At 37.0% G+C, this 25,399-nt stretch overlaps 3 protein-coding genes across 5 annotated transcripts in view; 2 read left to right on the plus strand and 1 right to left on the minus strand.

The window, feature by feature from the left end:
• LOC144215187 (uncharacterized) overlaps positions 1-3,114 on the plus strand; it is a 9,708-nt gene extending 6,594 nt beyond the window's left edge. The window contains exons 4-5 of the mRNA XM_077744020.1: positions 174-350; positions 729-3,114. Coding sequence (XP_077600146.1) covers positions 174-350; positions 729-1,787 — 1,236 coding nt within the window. The 3' untranslated portion in view covers positions 1,788-3,114. The remainder of the gene's footprint in view (positions 1-173; positions 351-728) is intronic.
• A 241-nt stretch (positions 3,115-3,355) lies between these two features.
• nelfe (negative elongation factor complex member E) lies at positions 3,356-6,988 on the minus strand. Of its 2 annotated transcripts, none has more exons than XM_077743608.1 (11): positions 6,861-6,988; positions 6,523-6,616; positions 6,285-6,354; positions 6,045-6,190; positions 5,809-5,883; positions 5,250-5,287; positions 4,700-5,157; positions 4,489-4,630; positions 4,342-4,396; positions 3,665-3,767; positions 3,356-3,581 (listed from the first exon to the last, which is right to left on the minus strand). In XM_077743608.1, the coding sequence occupies exons 2-11, from the start codon at positions 6,595-6,597 to the stop codon at positions 3,505-3,507; spliced, it is 1,239 nt and encodes a 412-aa protein (XP_077599734.1). In that variant the 5' UTR covers positions 6,598-6,616; positions 6,861-6,988; the 3' UTR covers positions 3,356-3,504. The 2 variants fall into 2 exon arrangements, with proteins under 2 accessions (XP_077599734.1, XP_077599735.1); XM_077743609.1 differs by having other exon boundaries at positions 6,523-6,613; positions 6,861-6,916.
• skic2 (SKI2 subunit of superkiller complex) lies at positions 6,922-25,054 on the plus strand. Of its 2 annotated transcripts, XM_077743607.1 has the most exons (30): positions 6,922-6,947; positions 7,075-7,160; positions 7,477-7,595; positions 7,684-7,805; positions 9,478-9,595; positions 9,716-9,830; positions 9,918-9,992; positions 10,117-10,170; positions 10,368-10,531; positions 11,230-11,376; positions 11,479-11,624; positions 12,033-12,179; positions 12,655-12,739; positions 12,833-12,939; positions 13,532-13,678; positions 13,783-13,879; positions 13,971-14,183; positions 14,996-15,106; positions 15,183-15,294; positions 15,387-15,505; positions 15,634-15,765; positions 15,968-16,105; positions 16,192-16,296; positions 17,602-17,737; positions 18,013-18,139; positions 18,222-18,432; positions 18,853-18,963; positions 20,133-20,351; positions 21,830-21,970; positions 23,571-25,054. In XM_077743607.1, exons 2-30 carry the CDS (start codon positions 7,148-7,150, stop codon positions 23,769-23,771), a joined length of 3,732 nt encoding a protein of 1,243 aa, XP_077599733.1. In that variant the 5' UTR covers positions 6,922-6,947; positions 7,075-7,147; the 3' UTR covers positions 23,772-25,054. The 2 variants fall into 2 exon arrangements, with proteins under 2 accessions (XP_077599733.1, XP_077599732.1); XM_077743606.1 differs by having other exon boundaries at positions 6,928-7,160.
• The last annotated feature ends 345 nt before the right edge of the window (positions 25,055-25,399 follow it).

The raw sequence follows: 25,399 nt of genomic DNA on the forward strand, positions 1-25,399 counted from the left end.
TGATTTTTTTCTGCTATTAATTATATATATATATATATATATATATATATATATATATATATATATATATATATATATATATTAACTGCGATATTCGAGGAATTACTGTAATTCCATCATATGTCTTAAAAATTGATAATTGATCTCACCTTTTCTCTCCTCACATATTGCAGATAACTACAGAGGATAGACCACCTCAGCCTGTGATTCTAAGTGGCAGCATTCATTCCATTGCAGTATCCCCAGGCAGTCGACCTTCTCCTGTACGGAGCCCTGAAGTGCATTTGGTGGAACAGAACAGGAGTCAGCAAACCGATGGCAGTCATTTGGTGGAAAAAATATGTGTGGAGGTATGTGTCAACTTTCACCCCATCTTTTTCAACCTGCCGGGATTTCCAAATGGGCAGCCATGTTCCCCTGGTTTGATAATATGGGTGCACAATATCTACTGAACAATTTATTAAGATATAATGTTTTCTAAAACCCAAACAAATTGTGTTGCTCCGTTTCCCGCAAAGCAGGGAAATAGTATGGATTGATATCTGTTCCATCAGAAATTGAATTTAAAATTAAATGTAATGTAATCGTGTCCACTAACTTCATAGATAAGTTCATACAATATGTAAATGTTTTATTTTATTTTAATAAAGTTGAATAAATAGATGATGTTTACATTTTACAGTAGAGGCTTTGCGTTGTTTGTTGATGTCTCTTTATTTTTGGTGCAGGATAATGCGGCAGACCAAGGAGGAGACCCAGCGTTCCAGGTTTATATCTCAGGCGAGGAACATAACAGAATCAAGGAGGAAGAGGCCACAGCTCTCCCTGGGGACGTTAGAAATCCTTATTCCCCTGCGGCAGATGGCGTGGTGGGAGAAGAGAACATTGAATATGACGTCAATTCAATAGCCGGAGGTCTTGGTACAGACGTTTTGTCAAGGGAAGGACTGCGCACTGTCAGAAGCAGATTATCTGAACCTGGTCGAGGCCGAGGGAGAGCTATAGCAAAAGGTTTTAAGAGGAGACGGTGGGTACCATCCCAGGAGAAAAAATCTACTCGATCCGCCTCCCAAGATTTATGGTATCTCGCAGGGACCGCAGGGAACTCTGGTATGGACTTAACTGATGGCCTTAAGACGGGAAGTTTTTTTTCAATCGACCTCCCAAGATTGGATTTAAGTTTAGATGACTCCCATGGGGACAGGCCATTGCCAATGGCTGTCAATAACGTGTCACAGTTTGCAGTGGATAAGTCCAGCAATGCTGATGAAGGGAACTGTGGGTTGGACACCGGTACGAGCGAGGGAGGAGACGAGTCTGTTGCCGTAGTTGGATCCACATCCAGCGTCATCGGACCAGTTATCTGCGAGCATTGCGGCGTGACGTGCCCCTCCACCCATGCCCTCGCCATGCACTACTGCTCCGCTCACCAGGTGTACGCTTGCCACTTCTGCGACAAGCAGTTCCACCACTCATACAACTTAAACCGACACATGGCCTTGCACCGCGGAAATGGCAAACCACACCAGTGCCCACTTTGCTCAAAGGGTTTCACGCAGAGGTCCACGCTCATTGACCACATGAACCTCCACAGCGGCGAGCGCCCACATCGTTGCGCCTACTGCCACGCCCGCTTCGCCCACAAACCAGCCTTACGGCGCCACCTGAAGGAGCAACACGGAAAAACAACAGTGCAGAATTCAATCCACGAGCAAGAGGAACGTGAGAGGTCGCTCGGGAGAATACGAGAAGAAGTACAGGAACGTCCAGTTACTGAGCAAACATGAAAAACCAAAGAATTTTAGGCTAGACTACTAATAATCATAATGTAAATGCTATTTAGCTGTGAGGCCTTTGAAATCTCTTTATTAGTCTTTACAAACTCCTTTTATTATTGTGTGTTGTCAGGATGTTTTTGATGGAGAAAACTTTTTTTTTGGTAAAACAAAGGGTTTTATGTTTTTAAGAAAAATACTGTAGTTTCAATAATGGTATATGCATACTGTGATCCAGGTAAATTGATTTTTTTTCTTAAATCGAGTCGAGGCCTGCAAATCTAATAAGTCCGCTTACATCTGTTTTGTATATTAGGGCCTTCAATTTAAGATTTATTAAGCTTTTAATTGGTCTATCGTAATAATAATAGGAAAAAACTCGGGCCTCTCGTTTTTAATGTTGTGGAAATCAAATGTTCGGGGTATTTTCTTATTATTTGTAACATGTTTTATTTGGTGTAAGTCAGATGCAAGATTCAAACAGGAGTAATGCACAGCTAATATAGATGTAATTTATGTAAAAACTGAGTGTCACTGTCTAAATTCCAAGTTGAATTTGGGAAATAGCTACTTTTGTGATGATAATGGAACAAGAAGTGTAGCAAGATTCTATGGTGACTTTAGATCATTTGTTTTCATTTTCAGAAAATCTTTTATGTCCAAAATATTTAACTTGTTTTACTATGTCAAACATTTTAATTGTATATCTGTTTATGGATTACAACACATCTCTAATCTTTCCATTTCATTTCACTTGTCATTCCTCCAAAAGAAACTTACATTAAAGGACTAACATTGTGTTTAACCTGATGTGACTGTTAGCCACAACCTAAAAATAGTAAAACACATTTTACAGTAAACAGTTAATTACTGATCTCCTTAAATCTTGGAATATATATGGTTGTTTTTGATAAGATTTCAATTCACTTCAGAATCAACCAATTTTCATAAAATTGTTAAATGTTTTTAACTACCCAAGTTATATGATAAGTTACGCAAGCATTCTATAATACCCAGTTATGTTGAAATTGTCAAAACTGCCCTTTATATAGATGAGAAGATTAAATCGTACTTTCCAAAGGTGTACTCAATAATGTGTGCATTGTAGTTCTAGCCATACTGCTTACAATAACTATATGTTGGAACCAGCTAACAATTTAACATATTCTATCTGAACTATGGAAAGAAAAGTAAACTACTCAATTTGATGTATAATGGGGAAAACAGTCTAAAGCAAAATTACTGCATTCATAGTGAAATATGTATATACTTTGCTTGGTACTCGGACGTTTTGCCGAAAAAATGTGTTTAATTATTTTATTAAACAAGTAAAAGTGGGGATGTTTCTCATTGTGTTTTTTGTGCCGAGGTTGAAAAACATTCACACACATGAATCCTGTTTCGGCGAAACGTCCATTTGGCGAACTGTCCGGTCACGAATAAGGTTTAAAAGAAATCTGGACCTCATTAAAAAAGCTGATACTAAGTTAACTAGTAACAAGGTAAATTCTTCAATGTATATATTTCATTTCATTGGACTATTCAGCTACTTTTGGAAAGTCCAAAATAAATCAACCATGCAAAATTAACCAGATTAGCTTTATTAATCATGTCAAAAAATATCAAATGATAGTAGACAAAATGAAATCCATCATGAATGAATGGTCATTAACAAAAAATAATAATAAAAGGAGAGAAAAAAAATCACAAAGCCTATGAATAAACACTTTCACAACAGGAAATTTTCACTATACACAACCTGGTTTCTCTTATCCCTGTAAGAGCCTTTGGTGCTGTTATGCACAGCTAAGATTGGGATGAAAAAAATAGGTTAAATTAAATGTATTACAAATGGGTTGAACAAAAATTTTAAATAAGTGAATATTTACCCAAAGAAGCCCACACAGACTTTCCTGTGGCAGCATCCAACATAGGTTGCTTTCTGGCAATGCTGACTTTGATGTGAACATCTCCGACTGTGCTCCCATTCAGCTGGTGATGAGTAGGTTAGAGAATGTAATACCGTTGTCAAACATACGGCCTGTGGGCCGGAAGAAGCCCACTACGGGTTACAGTCCAACCCACAGCATTGTTCTGCCTGACAGACACCTTATAAATATGTCATTAACGCTGTACAGTAATACAGTGGTACCTCGAGATACGAGCTTAATGCATTCCGGGACTGAGCTCATATGTCAATTTTCTCGTAACTCAAACGATCGTTTCCCACAGAAATGAACTAAAAACAAATTAATTTGTTCCAACCCTCTGAAAAAACACCAAAAACAGGATATTGGCGGCACTGGACATCCAATCCATTTTTATTGTAGGAGGGAATGAATAAATGTTTAGTCGCCCCCTCCGGGTCAAAATAGATTGGACATCTAGTGGTCTCAAGTGAGATAACCTATTTGGCCAAAAATAAATTATTTCAGCAAGCCACATGAGATGTGATTGCCAGGAATGTGGGCCATAGACCAAACATGAGTTTGACAAAGAAAATGTAAAAGAAAATGTACAATTTAACACCATATTGCTATATTTAGGATTATCATTATTTACTAACCTCAGCCACTGCCTGGTCTGCAGACTCCATCTTCTCAAATGTAATGAACGCACAACTGGAGAACAGAAACATTGAATTTAACCCAATCTGGTAATAAAATAATTCTTTAAAACAATACACAAAGCATTTGCATATATTGATTCCTACTTGCGTGGGTTGTCCATAGATAAATCGATGATATTTCCATGTTGAGCAAATGCGGAGCGCATACTGTCTTCAGAAAGACCTGATCCAGAAACATAAACCGTATTCCCTTTTCTCACTCTGCGCTCAGGATACGAATCTGACCCTGAAAAAGCAAGGAAGAGATTTACAACCCCGGCGACCAAGCAGGAACCTTTGCCACTCTGTTACTCACTTCTGAACGTGCCATCTCGCTCTCGGTCTCCCTCGCGTTCCCGATCCATCTCACCGCTGCGATCTCTTTCCCTGTCCTTTTCCCTATCCCGTTCGTTCGACCTGTCACGGTCCCGATCCCTGTCCATCTCTCGATCCCTGTCCTTCTCCCGACCCCTGTCCTTCTCCCGATCCCTGTCCTTCTCCCGATCCCGGTCCTTCTCCCGATCCCTGTCTTTCTCTCGATCCCTCTCCTTCTCCTGATCTCTGTCTCGATCCCGGTCCCGTTCTCTTTCTTTGTCGCGCTCACGGTCCCTGTCCCGTTCTCGCTCTCTGTCACGATCGCGCTCCCTGTCGCGGTCCCTCTCCCGATCTCGCTCTCTATCCCGCTCACGATCCCGGTCTCTGTCCATCTCTCGGTTAGTGGACATTCCGCTTCCATCTTCTTCATCACGATATCTGTCACTGGAACTGACGAAGCTTGGGAAAATTGTGGGGGAAATATATGAAATCAAAAAACAAATCAGGACGAAAAAGTTTTTCACAGTATCACCAAGAAACTTTAATACTACCTTTCGTAAAGTGATTTCCTTTGGGATCTCCTTCCAGACTAGAAAGAAAACAAAATCAAAATATCAACATTGTGATGGGCCTGGGAAATAAATTGATTTTTTTTGGGGCATATTTACCCATATTTACTCAAAAAGAAAATTCAACAACCAGTTATCCAATAGTTATAACAAAAAAGAGTTTTTAGTGCAGAAAAATAGGGAATATTATTTTCAAGTCTATACACACTATAGTCAATCAATGAAATGAAATTAAAATCTAAATTCAAGATTCAGTCAAAAATTTAAAGATTGTTGACCTTTTAACACAAGTATGACTTTAAAAAAATAATTTTAAAGGATATAGAGAGGATAAAAATTATAGAGACACTTGCCACAAAAATACATTAAAATTATTTTGCTTAGGAGTAGACACAAAATTGTAGTTTTTGACATAAAATACTAACATCCAGTATTAAACCCTTTCAAAATATTAAAGCAACTTGAGAGGGAAAACTTCAGACGTAATGATGGGGAATTCCTATCTGAATGACAAATTCATACTTAATATGTGGCACATTACCTCAGGTTGTTCTTCATCTGCCGAAACGCTACGTTGGAAAGGTAAGAAAGCTGGAATTGGGCCTTTTTCTGGGTCCTGTCATTAGGAAAAAATATATATATTTTTTAGAAGAGCTAAAGTTTTTCTTTTGTCTTCTTAACTTGTATTGGGAAAAAATATGTATATATTTTTCCCCAACACAAGTTAAGAAGACGAAAGAAACAAAATGAGATACAAATGGATAGATAGATAGATACCTTAAGTTTTATCTCCAGCATGCGAGAACGTTTAAAACCTGAGATCTTGTTCTCTGACTTTATGGCACTGATCGCACCTGATTTGATCAACATCTTGGCTTGCTCAGTCGCTGTTGCCGTGTCAACAACAGGCTGATCTGACAGTGCTGTGATAAAATCATGTAGAATGAACAAAAATTCTCAAGATAAATTGTGTGGTCATGAGCATTCAGTCATTGCCACTAATTTAAATTCACTTACTCCGTTTTAAACCACTGGGATTTATTTGATTAGTTGTATTCTGCTTTTTGAGAGCCAGCAGTGCTTTTTTCTGAAACAGATTTTTAATTAAATATGGAATATGGATTGGCAGTAGATGCATAAACGATACATTTACAAAGTGAAACACATAAAATAACACAAAAAGCAATGTGATTAAAATCCACTTGGATTGAATATAAAAGAACGTGTTGGTATACAAGTTGTGATTCCATTGTACCTTTTTCTTGAGTTTAGCATACTTCTTTTGCAAAGCCTCTTCTTCCTCTGTAAGAGAAGCTGGAAAAGCCACCATAGTGGAGGAAGCTAACCTGCTGAAAAGATACATATATACCATTACTTCCAAATGAGCAACACTAACAAAGGACAACCATCAAACTACCCAAGCAAAAGTAGCACAGTAATATAAATTGGAGGTGAATCGAAACGCACAGCAAGAAATGACAAATCTACGGAGCTAAAATAATACAAAATAAAATACATTTACAGCTATACTGAGTGTTTTATGAATGCATATGATTTATCAGAAGAAAAAATATATGTACATCGGCTTCTCACCAAATTTACAGCGAGCGCTCAACAAAAACAAAGTCGCATCAATATGACGCAATATGGCAAAGGGGCTTTTGGGAAGGGGGTTTGTCGGTGCGTAGCTACCTGTTTGTTTTTATTTAGAAATAGAAATAAATCTACAAAGAAAATAATAAACAAACGTCTAAATGTTTAAAGTCTGAGGCTAAAATCGTTTTTTAAGACTTATTTTCTGCCTTAGTTTTGAAACAACTTCCGATTGTCAAGGAAGCTATTTCCGTGCGACAACCCAGCACTGTGTATAGACATAGAAAATGGACAGAATAAGTAAGTATAACATGTTTTGCCCACAAAGTTCATCTAGATCTTCTAAGAAAACAGATCTGATATAATCGTGTTTTATTATATCCTACTACTCTGATGTTTCTTGAAAGTATTTATTTATGGACTAGCAACTATTATTGTTCTCTATCTTTATTAGCATAATCGATTCAAGATTTAACCTAACATCCCAGTACGAAATTAATGACAGCACATTTTAATGTGATTGTTTTTTAGATCTAAAATATTGCTTCGTAGTATCTCCGTTGTACTGTCGCTTGTATTCTTACTAGCTCCCCTTGTTTACTCCATGCCTCTATAGATGTGCCCCCTACTGGCCCTATGGATCTTCCTCTGTCCCTACTGGAGATGGGATGCTCTGGTAGATTTGAACTCATCACATATCCTACCCCTGGCTTACCTTTCCCTCCACAGAGTACGGTCAGTATGGGTCTGCACGATCCCTGCTATATAATATAATAAATTCCTTTGGGTCATGCATCATCATAATGGTTATTTTCCTCATCAGCTCCCAAATGGGCTTCCCCCCACCAGTCTGAGCCTGGAGGCTGAAGTAAAGAAACAGTTCTTGCAGGACCCTGGCTGGCTCCCATTATATGACACGGATTTTGCCTTCCAAAGGTTTCTAATGTGTGTATTCCCAGAAAAAAAAATGTGGTTCACCAGCATGTCCTTAAGAATTATATGTAGGGTGTTGTTTAATTGATCTTTCCTCTAATGACTTTTTAAAAATAACTAATTAAGAAAAAACCTGTTAAAATGTATCTATATGCAGTCATACCTCTACTTACTATTGCTTCTTGATACAACATTTCCAGTTTACAAAAGCTTTTTATATGCAAATGAATGCCTCAAGATACAAAAAAAAGATCCAAGTTACGAAATCCCCCAAAAAGTAAATGCATTTCTTTATCAGTAATTTTATTTTGAAAATATTGTTGCAGATGCATTGATTCTCACTCTGTACTGGGCACTATCTATGTTTCAAGATTCTCTCTTATATACCTGTCAACCTCAGCTAAATTTTCCCTTTATTTAGTGTTAAAAACCTTATAAATGCAACACGGCACATAATTTCACACACAGACACACATAGGATATACGCAAAAGTCCAAAATGTACTACAAAGTGGACGGCTTTCTGACGCGTCGGGTCATAGGGAAATGCACATGCATTTTGTAGGCTTGTTATTCATTTTAAGACATTAATAAATCTTTTCCTTATCATTTTCTCTCATCTTTCATACAAAATTCGGACACTTTGATCAATTTTAAAGTTCACTTGGTAGTTGTGTGAGAACTGTGGAACCATTTAGAGAATTTACATACAAAGTACACCTCTCCTTAAGACATTTTCAACTTACAAAATAGGTTCTGGAACCAAATAAGTTTGTAAGTAGAGGTACGACTGCATTAATATCAATTTCGATAGGTATATTAAAATTAAGCCACGGTTTGCTGGTTCACTCGTCTGATTTTGGATCGATTCCTGCTGAGTGCCTGAGTGTGAATGGTTGTCTGTCTCTCTGTGTCCCATGGGTGACTGGCGACCAATCTAGGGTGTCATCTGCCTTTTGCTCAAAGTCATCTTGGATTGGCTACAGCAACCCTCATGAGCATGCGTAGTACGGATGATGAATGAATACTATTATTGTATTAAATCCACTACAATATGATATTAATTACCGTATTTTCACGACTATGAGGCGCACCGCATTATAAGGCGCACCCTCAATGAATTACATTTTTTCCATATATAAGGCGCACTCTATTATAAGGCACACTGTCTATTTTGGAGAAAATTTAAGACTTTTAAGTGCGCTTTATAGTCGTGAAAATGCGGTATTTGCTATTGACTTCCAGGTATAAAGCACTCACTACACAGTCACCTCTAGAGGCAGCCATTGTTGATGTTTTGGATTTTTTTGCATAAAATCTTGCAGTGGGGGAGGAGCTATATGATGGAAGATTTTGTAAACTAAGATATCTTCTGCATACTTAACAGTATTGTTTCAGTTCAGGCGTTTGTGTTTGTTTTAATATCCGACAGTGGTGTTTTTTTGTTTTTCTGTTTTTTTCTATATATAAGGCGCACTGTATTATAAGGCGCACTGTCTATTTTGGAGAAAATTTAAGACTTTTAAGTGCGCCTTATAGTCGTGAAAATACGGCACTATGATTGGTTGGCACCCAGTTCAGAGTGTACCCCACCTCCTGTGCATAGTGAAGCAGGATGGGCTCTAGCACCCCCATTACTTTGGTGTGGATTTGAAGCTTAGCTGGATTTGGGCTTTTTTTTTCAGGGTAACTCAGAGAAAGGTAAACATCGACTCCCTTCTCAACTGCACTACATCTCCACTCCATTCTGGTCTCTCAGTCATCAGAGATCCAACCACAGGGATGCTTTTGGATTTCACAGAGGTATTCTCACTTCCTCGCGTCTTGGGTTAGTTGAGAAGAAAATGCTGTTAATTGTAACCAATGCAGAATATCATATTTCCCAATATGTATGAGTTTATTTTTAATATTCTTTATCTAAAGGTTTCATTGGAAAACACTGGCCTTTCGGCAAAGAATTCTATGTCATTTCAACGCAAACCTGGACCTCCTTCAGAGAGCCTTAGAGGAAGCAACACAAACTACCCCTTTCTGCCAGGTAAAATCAATGCATTTTATTATTTTTTATATTATTTATATCTGCAAGTATATTAAGCAATCTTTCTTTGACTATTCTTTTCTTTAGGGGGTATGGAGGAACTTACTCTTGACCAAATTAAGAATAAATCACAGTTAGAACAAGATATCGACTTTGAAAATGGTGAGCTTTGTGGTTTTGTTTTCCATTTGTGAAAGATTGAGTAGAAAACATAAATAAGCAATAAATCAAAATGTAGCAAAGTGCAAAATCACTGATGTTCATGTTTCAAATTTGTCACTGGCAGATTTGCTCCAAATTCCACCTGGTTTTAAAGAAGGGATGGACTTTGCTGACAAAGGTTTGTCAAGTGGTGTTCTCTAATTTATGTCTCTAATTTTAAAGGTTTGTTGTGAGCCATTACTTTGTGAATTTCTGCAAAACTATAGAAATAAGTAATTATAATCTAATATATAAATTCTGGACAGGATGCAATTTGGAAACAACTAATTTTCAACCAGTTTCTTTTCCCTATCTTAAATTTGCATCTTATTACAGAAGCTAAAGTAACAAAACCTGAGGTCAACCTCATGTCGCTGCTGTCCTCTTCTGATGATGTCTGCGACTTGCAAATCGAGGCAGAAGGTAAAGAAGAAGGCCAAGCACAAAAAGAGCCTCCCAAACTTCCAAGAACAAACAGCCTTGAGGACCTGGGCATCAAGGTACAAAATTTGTGTCTTAATTCAGCAAATTCTACATTTAACAATACCTAAAAGCATTACTTGTGGACATATGTCATTATTGTGCATTTATCAAAATATTTGTAGCAACCAGTATTGGATAAAGAAATCATAATATTGACTATATTTACCGTATTTTCACGACTAAAAGGCGCACCGCATTATAAGGCGCACCCTCAATGAATGACATTTTTTCCATACATAAGGCGCACTGTCTATTTTGGAGAAAATTTAAGACTTTTAAGTGTGCCTTGTAGTCGTGAAAATATGGTAATTGCTATTGACTTCCAGGTATGAAGCACTCACTACACAGTCACCTCTAGAGCCAGCCATTGTTGATGTTTAGGATTTTTTTTGTATAAAATCTTGCCGTGGGGGAGGAGCTATATGATGGAAGATTTTGTAAACTAAGATGGCATCTGCATAGTTAACAGTATTGTTTCAGTTCAGGCGGTTGTGTTTTTTGAATATCCGACAGTGGTGGTTTTTCGTTTTTGGTTTTCTGTTTTTTTCCATATATAAGGCGCACTGGATTATAAAGGGCACTGTCTATTTTGGAGAAAATTTAAGACTTTTAAGTGCGCCTTATAGTCGTGAAAATACGGTACTATTTTCCAAACAAAATGGTCTGTAGTATGTCCTTTTTTCTGTATGTGCCTGACGCTTCTTTCTGCCATTAGGATGCTTCGTCATCCTCCTCTCGTTTCAACAAGGGAAAAGATAGCAACTCACAGAAGCCAGATGAAACAAAAAAATGGGCTATCCCTGTTGACATAAGTTCACCCTGTGAGGATTTCTACAAACGTATTCCTCATCCAGCTTTCAAGGTTATTCTGTACAGAATTTTTTTGACTCGCCAAAAATATGCATTCTGTTGATTTGTTGTGTTTTTACGGATTTTGGGTTTTCTCTTACTTATGCTCCTCTAGTGGCCGTTTGAATTAGATGTGTTCCAGAAACAAGCCATATTAAGGCTAGAGGCCCACGACTCTGTGTTTGTGGCGGCGCATACATCAGCTGGCAAAACAGTAGTTGCGGAATATGCCGTTGCGCTCTCTCAGAAGCACATGACAAGGTGGGTATTTTTGGGACCAGAAAATTCAAAATAAGACCACTGTATTTTTCTCATTTAAAAGAAAAATGCTTTGTTTGTGTCAGAGGGAGGGGAACAAGATGGCAATAGAATATTTTAGTTGACATCATGTTTTCACTATCTTTAGGGGCCCTAACCTAAAAAGAATAGTAAAATAGCACTGAAGTCTTTTTTATACATTTTACATCATTTTAAAAATGGCTAATGCCATTTTTACCAGGTTTGCACAACATTTTGTGTTGAAATATTTTTCAAGACAGTTTCTTTCTTGCCTTTATTGGCCATTCATGCCAATTTTCTGCTAGGAAAAAATGTATTGGAATGACACTATTTCTAAACATAGTGGAGAGCACCATTTAAAATGTCATTTTTAAATTGTGTTTTACATAGGACCATCTACACTTCACCCATCAAGGCCCTGTCCAATCAGAAGTTTAGAGACTTTAAGACTACATTTGGGGACGTAGGTCTCCTCACAGGCGATGTCCAGATCAGTCCTGAATCCTCTTGTCTCATCATGACCACTGAGATACTCAGGTATTCTTCCATATTTAGTGTCATAAGCTATGATCTCCTAAGGCACAGGTGTCAAAGTGGTGGGCAATGGGCCAAATCTGGCCCGCCACATCATTTTGTGTGGCCCGGGAAAGTAAATAATGAGTTTCTGTTTTAGGATGAAATTAAATAGATGTATATTCAATTTCCTGATTTTCCCCCTTTGAAATCAATAACTATAATTTTTTAATCATTTTTTCCGTGTTTTTAGTTCAAAAATCATTTTGTAAAATCTTAAAATATATTTTAAAAAAGCTCAAATAAACATTGTTTTAGATCTATAAAAAAAATATATTCAGGGATTTTAATCCAGTTAATTTAATCCATTTGTTTTTAAAAAATCTAAATATTATATCTGAAATGGTCCGGCCCACATGAAACCGAGTGGACGTTAATGCGCCCCGCGAACCAACCCGAGTCTGACACCCTGGTCCTAAAGAAATCTTTTTACTTTCAGGTCAATGCTTTACAATGGTTCAGAGGTCATCAGAGACTTGGAGTGGGTCATATTTGATGAGGTCCAATATATTAATGATGCAGAGGTCAGTAAATGTACACAAGCAATCCACCAAATCAGCAATGTGTGTATGATTCAATAGCACTCACTTTAGTCTTCTTTTTGTTGACTTTCTCAGAGAGGTGTAGTCTGGGAGGAGGTTCTCATCATGTTGCCAGATCATGTGAGCATCATTCTTCTCAGTGCCACAGTGCCCAACGCTCTGGAGTTCAGTGAATGGATTGGGTAGGTGCTTCTCATTTACAGCAGCCAAACCACTTACTATGAGCTAACCCAGGGGTGTCAAACATACGGCCCGCGGGCCGGATCCGGCCCGTCTGGTGGTTTGGTACGGCCCAGGGAAGAAAGCTGCATTGTATAAAAAATATGAATTTTCTTTAAAATTTGTAATTCTTGTATTATCCGCTATGGGGCGCAGTGTTTCAGTACGTGCAGACAACATGAATGGACATTTAATTATGTTCTTATGTTATTCTCTTGTTCATAATATATTGTTCATAATGTAAAAGGACAATTCTGTTGATAAATATTTTGATAATTTACTCATTCTTTGCACTAATTATTAGTATTAGTGACTAATACAAAGGAAAAAAGTGGGCTTATTGTTAGTTCTATGTAATTTTGCAATGAGTTTACTGGTCCGGCCCGCTTGATCTCAAATTAAGCTCTATTCGGCCCGCAGACCAACGGAAGTTTGACACCCCTGAGCTAGCCCCTCATTGTTTGGCTGCGTAACTGACTTTTTTTTACTTTTGCTAAAATGTCAAAACTGCCTGAAGCTCACTTTTGGTAACGTTGCTTCTCTCCCACTTTTCAGACGCATTAAGAAGAGGCACATTTATGTTATAAGCACATTGAAGAGGCCCGTGCCTTTAGAGCATTACTTATATACTGGAAACAACACAAAAACTCAGAAAGAAATGTTCTTGCTGTTGGATGCTGCAGGAAACTTTCTAACCAAAGGGTACTATTTTTTGTTTTCTTCTCAGTAAACCTCATAAAATTGCATGAGTTGGACCTTTATAGGAGAGAAAGTCTTTTCATTTCAAATGTAATGTTTCTTTTCAGCTATTATGCAGCTGTGGATGCTAAAAAAGAGCGTACCAGTAAATATGCCCAATCTTTTGGCACGAAAAAAACATCCCAGAACACAACAGCTAGTCAAGTAAATATTTTTGTCCATGTAATATTTAGAAAAAATAGCTTTTATAATCATTCTCATTTGCGTTATGTTTATATTCCTGTCTCCATTTTAGGACCGAGCTGTGTGGCTCACACTCTTGCACTTCCTCTCCAGCCGGCAGCAGACGCCAGTGGTTGCGTTTACTTTCTCGCGCGCACGTTGTGATGAAAATGCCCGTTCGCTGGACTCTATGGACATGACAACTTCCATCGAGAAGGCTGAGATACACTCGTTTTTCCAAAAGAGTCTGAGTCGCTTAAGAGGGGGAGACAGACAACTGCCTCAGGTAGGTTTCATGTTGAAACAGACCTTTTCCATCCATTTTCTATAGCACATTATATAAAGGTAACATAGTAACCATAATCGACCGGAGGCAGTCAATCAGGTTTTCTATTTTATTTTTGTGACTATTTTCATTGTATGCTTTTTGTTGTGGGAAAATCGCGTACAATTACGTAGAAAAATATTTTGGTACCTATTTTTTGTAAATCTGCAATAGTAAAAATATATTTTTGTACTCCGTGATTGAGTAAGATTCCAAATTCCTAAAAAGAACCATAAACCACTAAAAATTAACCAATTGAAAGAACCATTCATGAATTTTACGACGCAGACGGGGCGCAGACACTTACAGAATCCTAGCAATGTAAGAGTTCTGTTGAACGTCGATGCGATAACGTAGTGACGCAGCAGGGGGTGCGGACAATCTCGCGACATTCGTCATCTAGTGACGTCATCTAGTGACGTCATCTTGTGACCAGCCAATCATGAATTTTACGACGCGCAGACGGGGCACAGACACTTACAGAATTCTGCCTATCAACGACCTCCGGTCGAATAATCATGACTGAGCTGAAGTTGATTTTGAGAAATTGACAGGCTACGCTCTAGACAGGTCACCAATTAGTTGCAGGGAACATCGGGTAGAAAGGAATCCATTCAAAAATCAAACACGATTCCTGCAGGGCCTTCAAATGTAAAAAGACTTGTCTTAAATTTTGAATTGTGCAGCAGCGCATGAAATTATGCATCATGCCTTGATGGTGCGGCTTATAGGCCAGAAAATACGGTCAAAACAAAACTATTATGTTTTGTTAGGTTTTGCTCATGAGGGACCTACTGAAGAGAGGAGTGGCGGTCCATCATAGTGGAATTCTACCCATATTGAAGGAAGTCATTGAGATGCTTTTCTCAAGAGGTCTTGTGAAGGTGATTTTGATTCCTTTATTTATCAATAACTATAAATAATGAAACAACCATCTTTAAATAATTATTATTGTTTCAGGTGCTGTTTGCAACTGAGACATTTGCAATGGGTGTAAACATGCCTGCCAGGACTGTGGTGTTTGACAGCACCCGGAAACATGATGGAACCGGCTTCAGAAATCTGCTCCCTGGTATGCAACTGAGCCCAATGGACATTATTTCTTATTTCTTATAGCTTAATGTTGAAAAATGAATAATGGTTTTGATATTTTAATCTTTTTAGGTGAATATATTCAGATGGCAGGCAGAGCAGGCAGGAGAGGTCTTGACGCTACAGGCACTGTCATTATCCTCTGTAAGGCAGGGGTTCATGAGATGTCTGACCTGCATGTGATGATGCTGGTGAGGTCATTTGTGTCAAGTACATTTTACTTTCTAAGGAATGTGTTTTACAATTTGGAGCCAAAAGTTACAATAGACTGAATCTAAACAGAATTTTTTTGTCCTAATGTCCCATCTCTGTCTTTCAGGGCAAGCCCACCACCCTTCATTCACAATTCAGACTGACCTACAGCATGATACTAAATCTTTTACGAGTTGAGGCTCTACATGTGACAGATATGATGAGGAGAAGTTTCTCTGAAAGTCACAGAGACACTCAGGTAGTAAATCAGCAGAACATATTAAAAAGTTCAAAAAGATAGAAAAACTAAAATAACAGCAGGAAAAAAAAGTAACAATATAAAAGGAATTCCCTCATTGCACCTTCATATCAGATGAATGGATGTGTCAACAGCTAAGTACAATTAAGAAGATCTGTAATATTTGTAGTGGAAAATTGTATTATCAAATGTCCTCCTCTAGGCACATGAAAAGAGGATCACCCATCTTAAAGAAACACTGTCCACTCTTCCTATTGTGGCTAATGAGGGCCAGCTGTCTGATTTGTTGCCATACTACCATACAGTGACTGAACTACACACCACAAGAGACAACTTACAGGTACTACAGCCACACTGCAGGCCCATACTGCATCACTCCAAACTTGGAATTTATATACCAGTCTTACCATCTGTCTTTGGCTGCAGCATGCCATTCTGCAGTCAATCAATGGACTGAAAGCGCTGTCTGTAGGCCGAGTTGTGGTGGTGAACAACAAGCAGCATCTCAATGCACTGGGAGTTATCCTGCAGGTAGCTTTTTAAAGGTTTCCTAATTAAACTCATGCAGATACAATGCTCATCCTGTATGGAAACAAAAGGTAGCTAATTTGGACAATTTAAAGGAAATCTACAGTGTGCATTATATACATTCAGTTATATATTTTCCTGTCAGTAATTGAAAGAATGGATCAAATGATACATAAATTAATCATGACTCAACATTGTAAACCACGCTCAAGAAAAATATTTAAAAGCACCAATGACCTCTTTGGTTTTGTTAGGTAGAGTGCCTCCAACTGATTCGTGTAATTCACATTCACACTAGTTTCCCTTGACAACCAATCCTTTTGTTGTTGGAAATTAACCACCTACCCACAAAAAGGTCAATAAAAGCAAAGGCAAAGAAATGTCAATAATAGCAAACTGAGAGGGTGCAGGGTAATATTAAAGGCACTTTAAATGAGCAGTAAAGCACTAATAACATTGAAATTATTGTACATTTTAACAAAAGATAAACATAAAGGGTACTAAACCAACTATTTGGAACTTAGATTTTACTCGTATCCCAAGATAAATATCTGCTCAAAGTTTTACTCGTATCTCAAGATATATCTGCTCAAAATTTTACTCGTATATCAAGATAAATATCTGATCAAAAATTTACTCTTATCTCAAGATAAATATCTGATTAAAATTTTACTCGTATCCCAAGATAAATATCTGCTCAAAGTTTTGCTCGTATCTAAAGATAAATATCTGCTCAAAATTTTAATCGTATCTCAAGATAAATATCTGATGAAAATTTTTACTCGTATCTCAAGATAAATATATGCTCAAATTTTAACTCGTATCTCAAGATAAATATCTTCTCAAAGTTTTACTCATATCTCAAGATAAACATTTGTTAAAATTTTTACTCGTATCTCAAATTGCTCGTATGTCGAGGTACCACTGTACTTAATTTAGATGTGTAGTGAGGGTCCGCAAAGTACTACGTATTGCATGGAGCATAATTTGGCCATAGGTGGCGGGTTTGACATCCCCAGTGTAAAGTCATGACTCTCTAAGCATTCACTTAATTATCAGTCATCCAGTATTTCCAACACTCAATTGTTGAATGTCACAGCTTGTATGTGGCAAGGAGACACATATTACGAGTACTAATTCGCACCTATGGGCACCTCGGTTTTTAAATATCACCTAACGTCCAAGTTAGCTATTCTCTTAAATGGAATCAAGTCTGGACAGGTGGGCAAAGTTATCTGAAAAGAATTGGAATAAACTTTGTCCAATTCTGCAGTGGTCCATCCACAACCTTTGCTTGATTCTCTCCAGGTGTCCAATGATGCTGTGAATCGCACCTTCACAGCTCTAATTATATGCGACAAAGGCAACGAGGAAGGAGAGGGAAACAGTGAACACAGCCAAGCTTTTTCTCACCTCTACAACACTGCCCTCTTCATTCCTGAAGGTTGGCCTATTTTGCGAGTAGATAGTTTTTCATTAGTAAATGTATTTGTAAAATTTTATCAGATGGGTAAATTCACTTTTTATTTTTACCTAATACTACTAATAGTGGATTTTTTACCCAATACCAAAATAAGTGAATTGATGAGTCAGAACTGAGTAGTAATTTAATATATACATATATATATATATATTAAGCAGTTGGTTATAACTGAACTTTTTGCTTTTTCAAAATCATCCCACTAGTTGTCTTTGTCTAATAATGTATGTTCTTTCCAGGCCCATGCAGTCACACAGTGCAAAAGCTGAAGCTACAGGATATCACAGGTATCACAGTAAAGACCCTCAAAGTGATTCCGGACAGGATTATAGACAACTACCAAAAGAGACAACAACCCCGATTTAGGTTTGACAGTCAATTGCCTTCTCAAGAATTTGAAGAGTTGCCATCATTTACTGGAGGTAATCTCTGCTATTACACCGTACAGGACTGAACCACCTGGCCAGGCCATATCTACAGCAACCCAAGAGCTCCTGCGTTTGGCTGAGGCCAACCCAGGGGGCATTGCTACTCTTGATCCGGTCAATGACCTCCAGCTGAAGAGTGTCGATGTGGTTGAGGACTCCATGCGTCTACGCGTCTTGCAGGGCAGCCTGAGTGAATTTAACTGCATCCACTCACCGACCTTCGCAGAGCAGGTATAGGGTCATGTGTAGCTTACCTGGTGGTTTTGAATGCACTTAGGAAGAACACTTCTATATAGTATTACAGTAATCCCTCGATTATCGCATCTTCACCTATCGTGAATTCACTACTTTGTGATTTTTTTCTCGATATTTATTATTTTTTATTTTTTTTTATTTGTCAAAATCTCAAAATCCACTCTTGCTACTAGGACTCAGAACTGAAGAAAAAAAATTATAATAGGGGTGACCCTACTTCACGATTTTTCGATTATTACGGCCATGTCTGGTGTACATTAACCGCGATGTTCGAGGGATTACTGAATATACATTTGTGTACCTTTATACTTCTGTGAATGGTCATAAACCAACCCGGTCAAGGGTTTTAGTGCTGGTGTTTTACACTCAACAAAAGTTGTCTTATATGTTTTTCAGTTTGCTAAAGTTAAGGAGAGGATGACTGTACAAGATGAGCTGGACAAACTGCTTTTCCTGGTCTCAGATCAATCTTTGTCTCTACTGCCTGAGTATCAACAGAGAATCAAGGTTTGATTACCATCATTTTTTTTGGCTCATAAACAGTAACTTTTTTCCCCTTGCTTTCAATTTTTGAAATTTGCTGATTCCCTTGTTTTATTGTAAAACAGTGCACATTACTTCACAACCAAATATGTTTTTTTTAACTGCACATGCAGTGACTATGGGTGCATTATTGTCACAAAACTATTTGTAAATGCATAATAATTCCAAAGTCAAAAAAAAATGTCTGAACTCCAAACTACATCTTCCTCAGAAGATCACAAAAAGAGAATCTTAATAATTAAGAAAATTGCAAAAAAAAATGTGTTGTTGTAAGGGGGCACATCTTATTGATATGTAATGTTGGAACAGTCTAAATCTGAGCCAAATGTGAGCATTCACAAAAAAACTGGTATTTTCTGAATATCTGAATTCACTTCGAAAACAAAATCAGAGTGATGAGGCCATCTTGCTGATGCAGAACAAATTCTATACAGTGACCATATAGAACAGGATAAATGACAATTCTACCAATTCCACTACTTTGCATATTAACTTAGCAATGTTTAAAATCGTGAAAAATATTTTTGCGCCATTAATGATGATAAACATGTAGCTCACCCAGTTGAATTGAATTAAATGTAATTGTTTTATTGTCATTATACAAGTATAATGAGGTTGAAAGCTTTCGCCACATAGTGCACAAATAACAACAACAAACAGCTAAAAGAAATAATCAATAAATAAGAAAATAAATAAGTAGTCCAAGTGAGGTCTGCAGAGCAGATTGGGTTTGTTCCGTCTGTAATCCAGCATGAGTACCACAGTTTTGGAGACGTTCAGCTCCAAGTTTTTTGAGATGTTGAAGTGGTGAAAGCCGTTCATGTGGATTGGACGTCTATTGCTTTCAGTGGCAGCCAAAGAGTTAATACATATGTTGATATATCTTTTTTTTTACCATTATTGCCCCTGGAATTATTTACAAAGCCAGTTCTGTATATTAAGAGGTGCACATTTAAGTACTACGTGTAGTAGTAATAGTAAATAGGATACCCAGAATTAACCCACTGTTGCTCACTAAAATGAAGTTTTATGACATACTCCAAGATTGACAACCACTGATGTCACATGTCCTATTTTGTGGCTTCATTTGCACGCTCATGAGTTTTTTTTATCTTCTGGCTGGTGTTCCTCAGGTGTTACAGTCGCTCCAGTATGTGGATAGTGGCGGCGCCGTACAGCTCAAAGGCCGTGTGGCTTGTCAAATCAGCAGCCATGAGCTGCTGCTCACTGAGCTACTGTTTGAGAATGCACTGAGCCCACTAGCACCCGAGGAGAGCGCCGCCCTGCTGTCCTGTTTAGTCTTTACGCGGAACACTCAAGTGGAGCCACACATTACCAACACTTTACGTGAGGTGAGATGGAAGTGATGATGCCATGTGGACATTGCAACGTGTACTGCCTGTTTTTATGACTTACTATGAAGACCCGAATAATAGTAGGCACTAGAATAATAGTAGGGAGTGGAAAATTCCAAATGAATTATTAATAGTAGGCACCGGAATAATAGTAGGCAGTGGAAAATTCCAAAAATAATGAATATTAGTAGGCACAAGATAATTAGTGGCTAAACAGATTCGATGCATAGAATTAAAGCTATGATGGAATAATTATTTTAAAATCATAACAAGGACAATCATTATTATTTTAATCAACAGTTTACTACTAGCATGAAACAAAATGATATGTTTAAATTCCACAATTAGCTACAAATTAAAGTCATGATGTTCGATTACATATTGCAAGACAACGGATAATCGTGTTGCAAAGTTGTATTACAGTTGCAAATAATTGCTGCAATGAATTGCGTATAACGTAACTCTCCTTTATATTAGGCCTACCAATACATTGTAATTATGTATATTGCAACTCTACCAGTTCCAATTGCACGTTCTTACTAGTACTAGTACGTTAGTAAAAACAGCACTTGTGCTTTACACGTAGAAAGTTAATGACATAGAACAATGTTGCTGCTGCGCGGACTTAATTGAGGCAAAAATTAATAATCGCAGGCACCCGAATAAGAATTGTAGGCATGCGAAAATTTGAGTTGAAAAAATAATCGTAGGCATATGATTATTCGGGTCTTCATAGTAGTCTCAGTATTTTGTGGGGAAATGCGGTTATGTGTGCAGATTGCTACCGATGTTTGTAGTTTGCAACATCATGATTCACAATCTTGCTCCCTTGCTTCACTTCTGTTTTGTAAAAGTACCAATTTTGCTGTATTTTGAGGTTCGCTTGGTACATGAAAGTGCTTTCTAGTGTCTTAAATTAATCATGACCGCTGTCTGTATCTAGTTATCATGCTCAGATAAACAGCAAAAATGATTCTTAAATGTAAATGGCTTGTTATTTCTTAAGCCAGTAAGAGGTGAGTCATGTACACTCACTAAACCTAACAATAGGTACACTTACACAATCTATTAATCCAGGCCATCTGCCTAGATGTATTTATTGATTAGATAAGTGACTTATACTTATGATAAAAGCACTTTCACTACTTAGTGGATCATGTGGGAAATTGAGAACAAAAAAATACATTTCAACTATACAGCATCTTACTGAATAGGACTTCAATCATTAATGGACTCATCCATTACCACAATTATGTGATATTTTTATTGTTCATTATTTGTTTAGAGGCGTTGTTTGGTTAAGATATTTTTTACAACTTCCTTTTGAGCTTCTGGCTAGTAACTTATGTATTTTAAGATAATCAACATTTATGTTTCGCATTAAACAATCAAACAATTATTACTAACCTCCATTGCGTTTTAACACCATTTAGTAGACTCCTCACTTTTCCTCTTATTTTTTTATTTCTTAACAGGGAATTGATCGCGTATTGTCAATAGCCCAGCGAATAGGAGAATTACAAAGGGAATGCGGATTACCACAAACAGCAGAAGAATTTAAAGGCCAGTTCAAGTTTGGCCTGACAGAGGTAGTATACTGCTGGGCCAGAGGAATGGTGAGTTGTTGTTTTTTAAACTCAGAATACAGTGGTACCTCGAGATACGAGCTTAATGCGTTCCGGCACTGAGCTCATATGTCAATTTACCCATCGAAAAGAACTAAAAGCTAATTAATTCATTCCAACCTTCTGAAAAAATTCCAAAAACAGGATATTGGATTGGAAATACATTTTTATCTGTTCTAATTCGCCATCTATTAACAAAATAAAAAATAACTATTATTTAAATATTACTACAATGTGTTTAATAGTACTAAAATGTGTTTAATAGTACTAAAATGTGTTTAATAGTACTAAAATGTGTTTAATTGTACTTAAATGTGTTTAATAGTACTAAAATGTGTTTAATAGTACTAAAATGTGTTTAATTGTACTAAAATGTGTTTAATTGTACTAAAATGTGTTTAATAGTACTAAAATGTGTTTAATAGTACTAAAATGTGTTTAATAGTACTAAAATGTGTTTAATAGTACTAAAATGTGTTTAATAGTACTAAAATTAGACGGATTTCGAGGAGGGGGGAGACTTTTTGCACGGCAATGCGCTCACAATATAACATAAACAAATTTAAATGAAATTGAATTACGATTCAGACACACTCAAAAATACATTTGATCTAACCCTACACTAAACTTAATTCTAATTTTGTTTTAAAATTGTAAAACTTCTTCTTGATTGGCTCTATTTGCCCTGGCCCTAGTCTGACTTTCAGATGCAACCTATTAAGGGTTGTTTGCTTTTGTCTTCCTTCAAAATATTCCCAAAATGATATACACAAATGTCCTCACAGTAGGTTAACGCACGACCACTCCGAGAAGTAATATATACACCAATCGCACTGACTAACGGAGGAAATAAACACTGAAAAAATGCAACGCTCCGCCCAGTGCTCGTAGAGACATTACACGAGGGAATTGCGACGGGAAAGACAGTGCCCATTTGCACTGTTCTTATGAGCAGCCTATCACGCCCGCTGTATGCACATATCTCAAAATTTGTCTCCTATCTCAAGATAAATATTTGCTCCACATTTTACTCGTATCTCAAATTGCTCATTTTTCAGGGCACTCGTATGTTGAGGTATTACTGTATAGTGTATTAATATTTTACTGTAATGTAAAAGCTGGGTTACTACCTCAATTTGTAAGGAAATCAACAAGGTAGTAGCTGGCATTATGCTCTAAATACATTCCTTCTGAACTGCTTTAGGAGATGTTGTAGTTTTACAACAAGAGTGAGATATTTTAGGATGGAAAAAATATTTTATTATGTGTGTATCATTCAGGAAGTCTGATTGAATGATAGGTAATAAGGAAAGATCCTGTCGCATACAAATGCTGATTTGTTACCATAACAAATGTTGGCTACTCAGTGTGTTTCTAGAAATATTGCCAACCACTCTAGTGGTTATTTATGAAATGAAAAAAAAAAACATTGGCATCAAATCTGTGGGTTTATGTGGCGTTTTTTGAGATTTTAGTCTCCCTCCCAAACAAGCAAATATACATGAAGAGCGCAAATGAATGTCAATTTGGTGAAACAGTGACTGTTTATATTATATATCACACATTCCTGACCATCCATTCATCATCACAGCCCTTTGCCGAAATCGCCCTGCTGACTGACGAGCAGGAGGGCACAGTGGTGCGCTGCATTCAGCGTCTAGATGAGGTTCTGAAGGAAGTACGCCAGGCCGCCCGCATTGTGGGAGACTCGGTGCTGGGGAGCAAGATGGAGAAAGCTTCCCTTGCTATCCGGAGGGACATTGTCTTCACTGCTTCTCTTTACACACACTGAGAAAAGGCTTGTATGAAGGGACAGACAATACATATACAAATCATGAAATTCTTAGCCTTCTTATAATACAGAAAATAATGGGTCGGGAATTCATTCATTTTCTGTACGGCTTATCCTCACAAGAGTCAGCGATTCAAAGTTTTATTTGCGATTGATCATGAGTTTATCTGATTAATATTAATCACATTATTATACTCACAAACCAATAAGAAATCCAAAAGTAGTATGTACAGTAGTAAAAGCCATACTAAAATCCATCCTTACTTATTTGGTTATTAGGTATTGTGTTCCCTTGCTTGTAATTCTATTTATAGCAAGGTAGCATATAGAATGTAGCCTTTTTTTGTAATGTCAATTATACCCACTCATTGAACACTGATTGGCACAGCTGCATGAAAATGAGCAATACTAACTGATAATCTCATTTGATTGGCTAAATAATACTTCCATTGATAAAACGTCCGTCTGCAATAAAGCCGTTCTCTTACTAAAAAAAAAGTTTTTTTTCAGTTTTTCGGCACTGTTACTCATACAAACGCATTTATTAAAAGAAATTATTTTCTGGGATACAGGTTAGAAAGGTGTTGTCTGTCCCTATATGACACGTCAATATTTTAATTGAAACAGATTTTTAACATCTAAATTTAGAAAATGTTAGCAGACTACACATAAAAGCATAAAACTCCTATTGAAGACTTCCAAAACCACAACACATACATATCCTAAATCTCCTGAAGAAATTACAAATAACAAAGCGTGGTTTACCAAGAAATTTTAATACTAATAGAATTGAAACTAAAGGAAAATATGGTAATTGGTGGCAAAAACATAACCACATTTCCAGTCAAATTTGGGTCAGTAGAGTGTGCTTTTGCAATGTACTAATGATCAATAATACGTTACTAACACAGCAGTACAGTACTATATACTGTAGTACGTAACATTACTGGGCAACGTACTGTACATCCATAATATATACAGTACAGACAACTCAACTACAGTAGTAGTAGTATTTGAACTTCCCATTTACACATGGAGACATCAATTGACCTCAAATGCCTCCTTTGTGGATAGAGAATGAATTTCACCATTTACTATTGTGCTGCTAAGTCATATTTTGTCTTACTTTTGTAAAGTCTGTTTTTTGTACATGATTGTATTGTAATAAAAAAAGTACGATATTTGTAAGTCGTTCACTGCCGAAACAGGTGTAAAATGTTTTTTACAATGGATGTGTTGTGGCAGTCAGTAAAATAGAAAAACATCAATTAAAAGTGGGCTCTTCTGTTTTGATTGTCACTTGCTAAAAGGTTTAATCAATTCAAATAATTTAAAATTGTTGCAATAAATTCATTAGCAAATTCGATTTCAACATGAAGAGGAAACTTAAAGGGGAGAAATACAAATGAAAACGATATAAAATATTAAAATTAATTTGTGTAAAGATAAAAAAGAATATGAGACTGAAATAAAAACAAATAATACATTTTGTCACAAAATAGATTAAAAAAGAAAAATACAGGCCCATTGACCTAGGTAAAATGGACTGAAATGTTGAGGATGAAGATTGTTGTCGATTGAAAAAAATATGTATAAATATCTCAGATGGATGAGTGGTTAGCGCATTG

This window comes from Stigmatopora nigra, chromosome 21, assembly GCF_051989575.1.
Source record: "Stigmatopora nigra isolate UIUO_SnigA chromosome 21, RoL_Snig_1.1, whole genome shotgun sequence".
NCBI classification, from domain to species: domain Eukaryota; kingdom Metazoa; phylum Chordata; class Actinopteri; order Syngnathiformes; family Syngnathidae; genus Stigmatopora; species Stigmatopora nigra.

Bases quoted from the DNA above. Each gene is read 5' to 3' on its own strand.
- nelfe (XM_077743608.1), bottom strand. From the start codon at position 6,597: ATGGTGGCTTTTCCAGCTTCTCTTACAGAGGAAGAAGAGGCTTTGCAA. The intron at 5,288-5,808 runs GTAATGTGCCAC...TTTTCTTTCTAG, and splicing joins CAGATGAAGAACAACCTGAG to TCTGGAAGGAGATCCCAAAG. The intron at 3,768-4,341 runs GTTAGTAAATAA...ACTCATCACCAG, and splicing joins CAGACCAGGCAGTGGCTGAG to CTGAATGGGAGCACAGTCGG.
- skic2 (XM_077743607.1), top strand. The intron at 17,738-18,012 runs GTTGGCCTATTT...TGTTCTTTCCAG, and splicing joins TGCCCTCTTCATTCCTGAAG to GCCCATGCAGTCACACAGTG. The intron at 20,352-21,829 runs GTGAGATGGAAG...ATTTCTTAACAG, and splicing joins TTACCAACACTTTACGTGAG to GGAATTGATCGCGTATTGTC.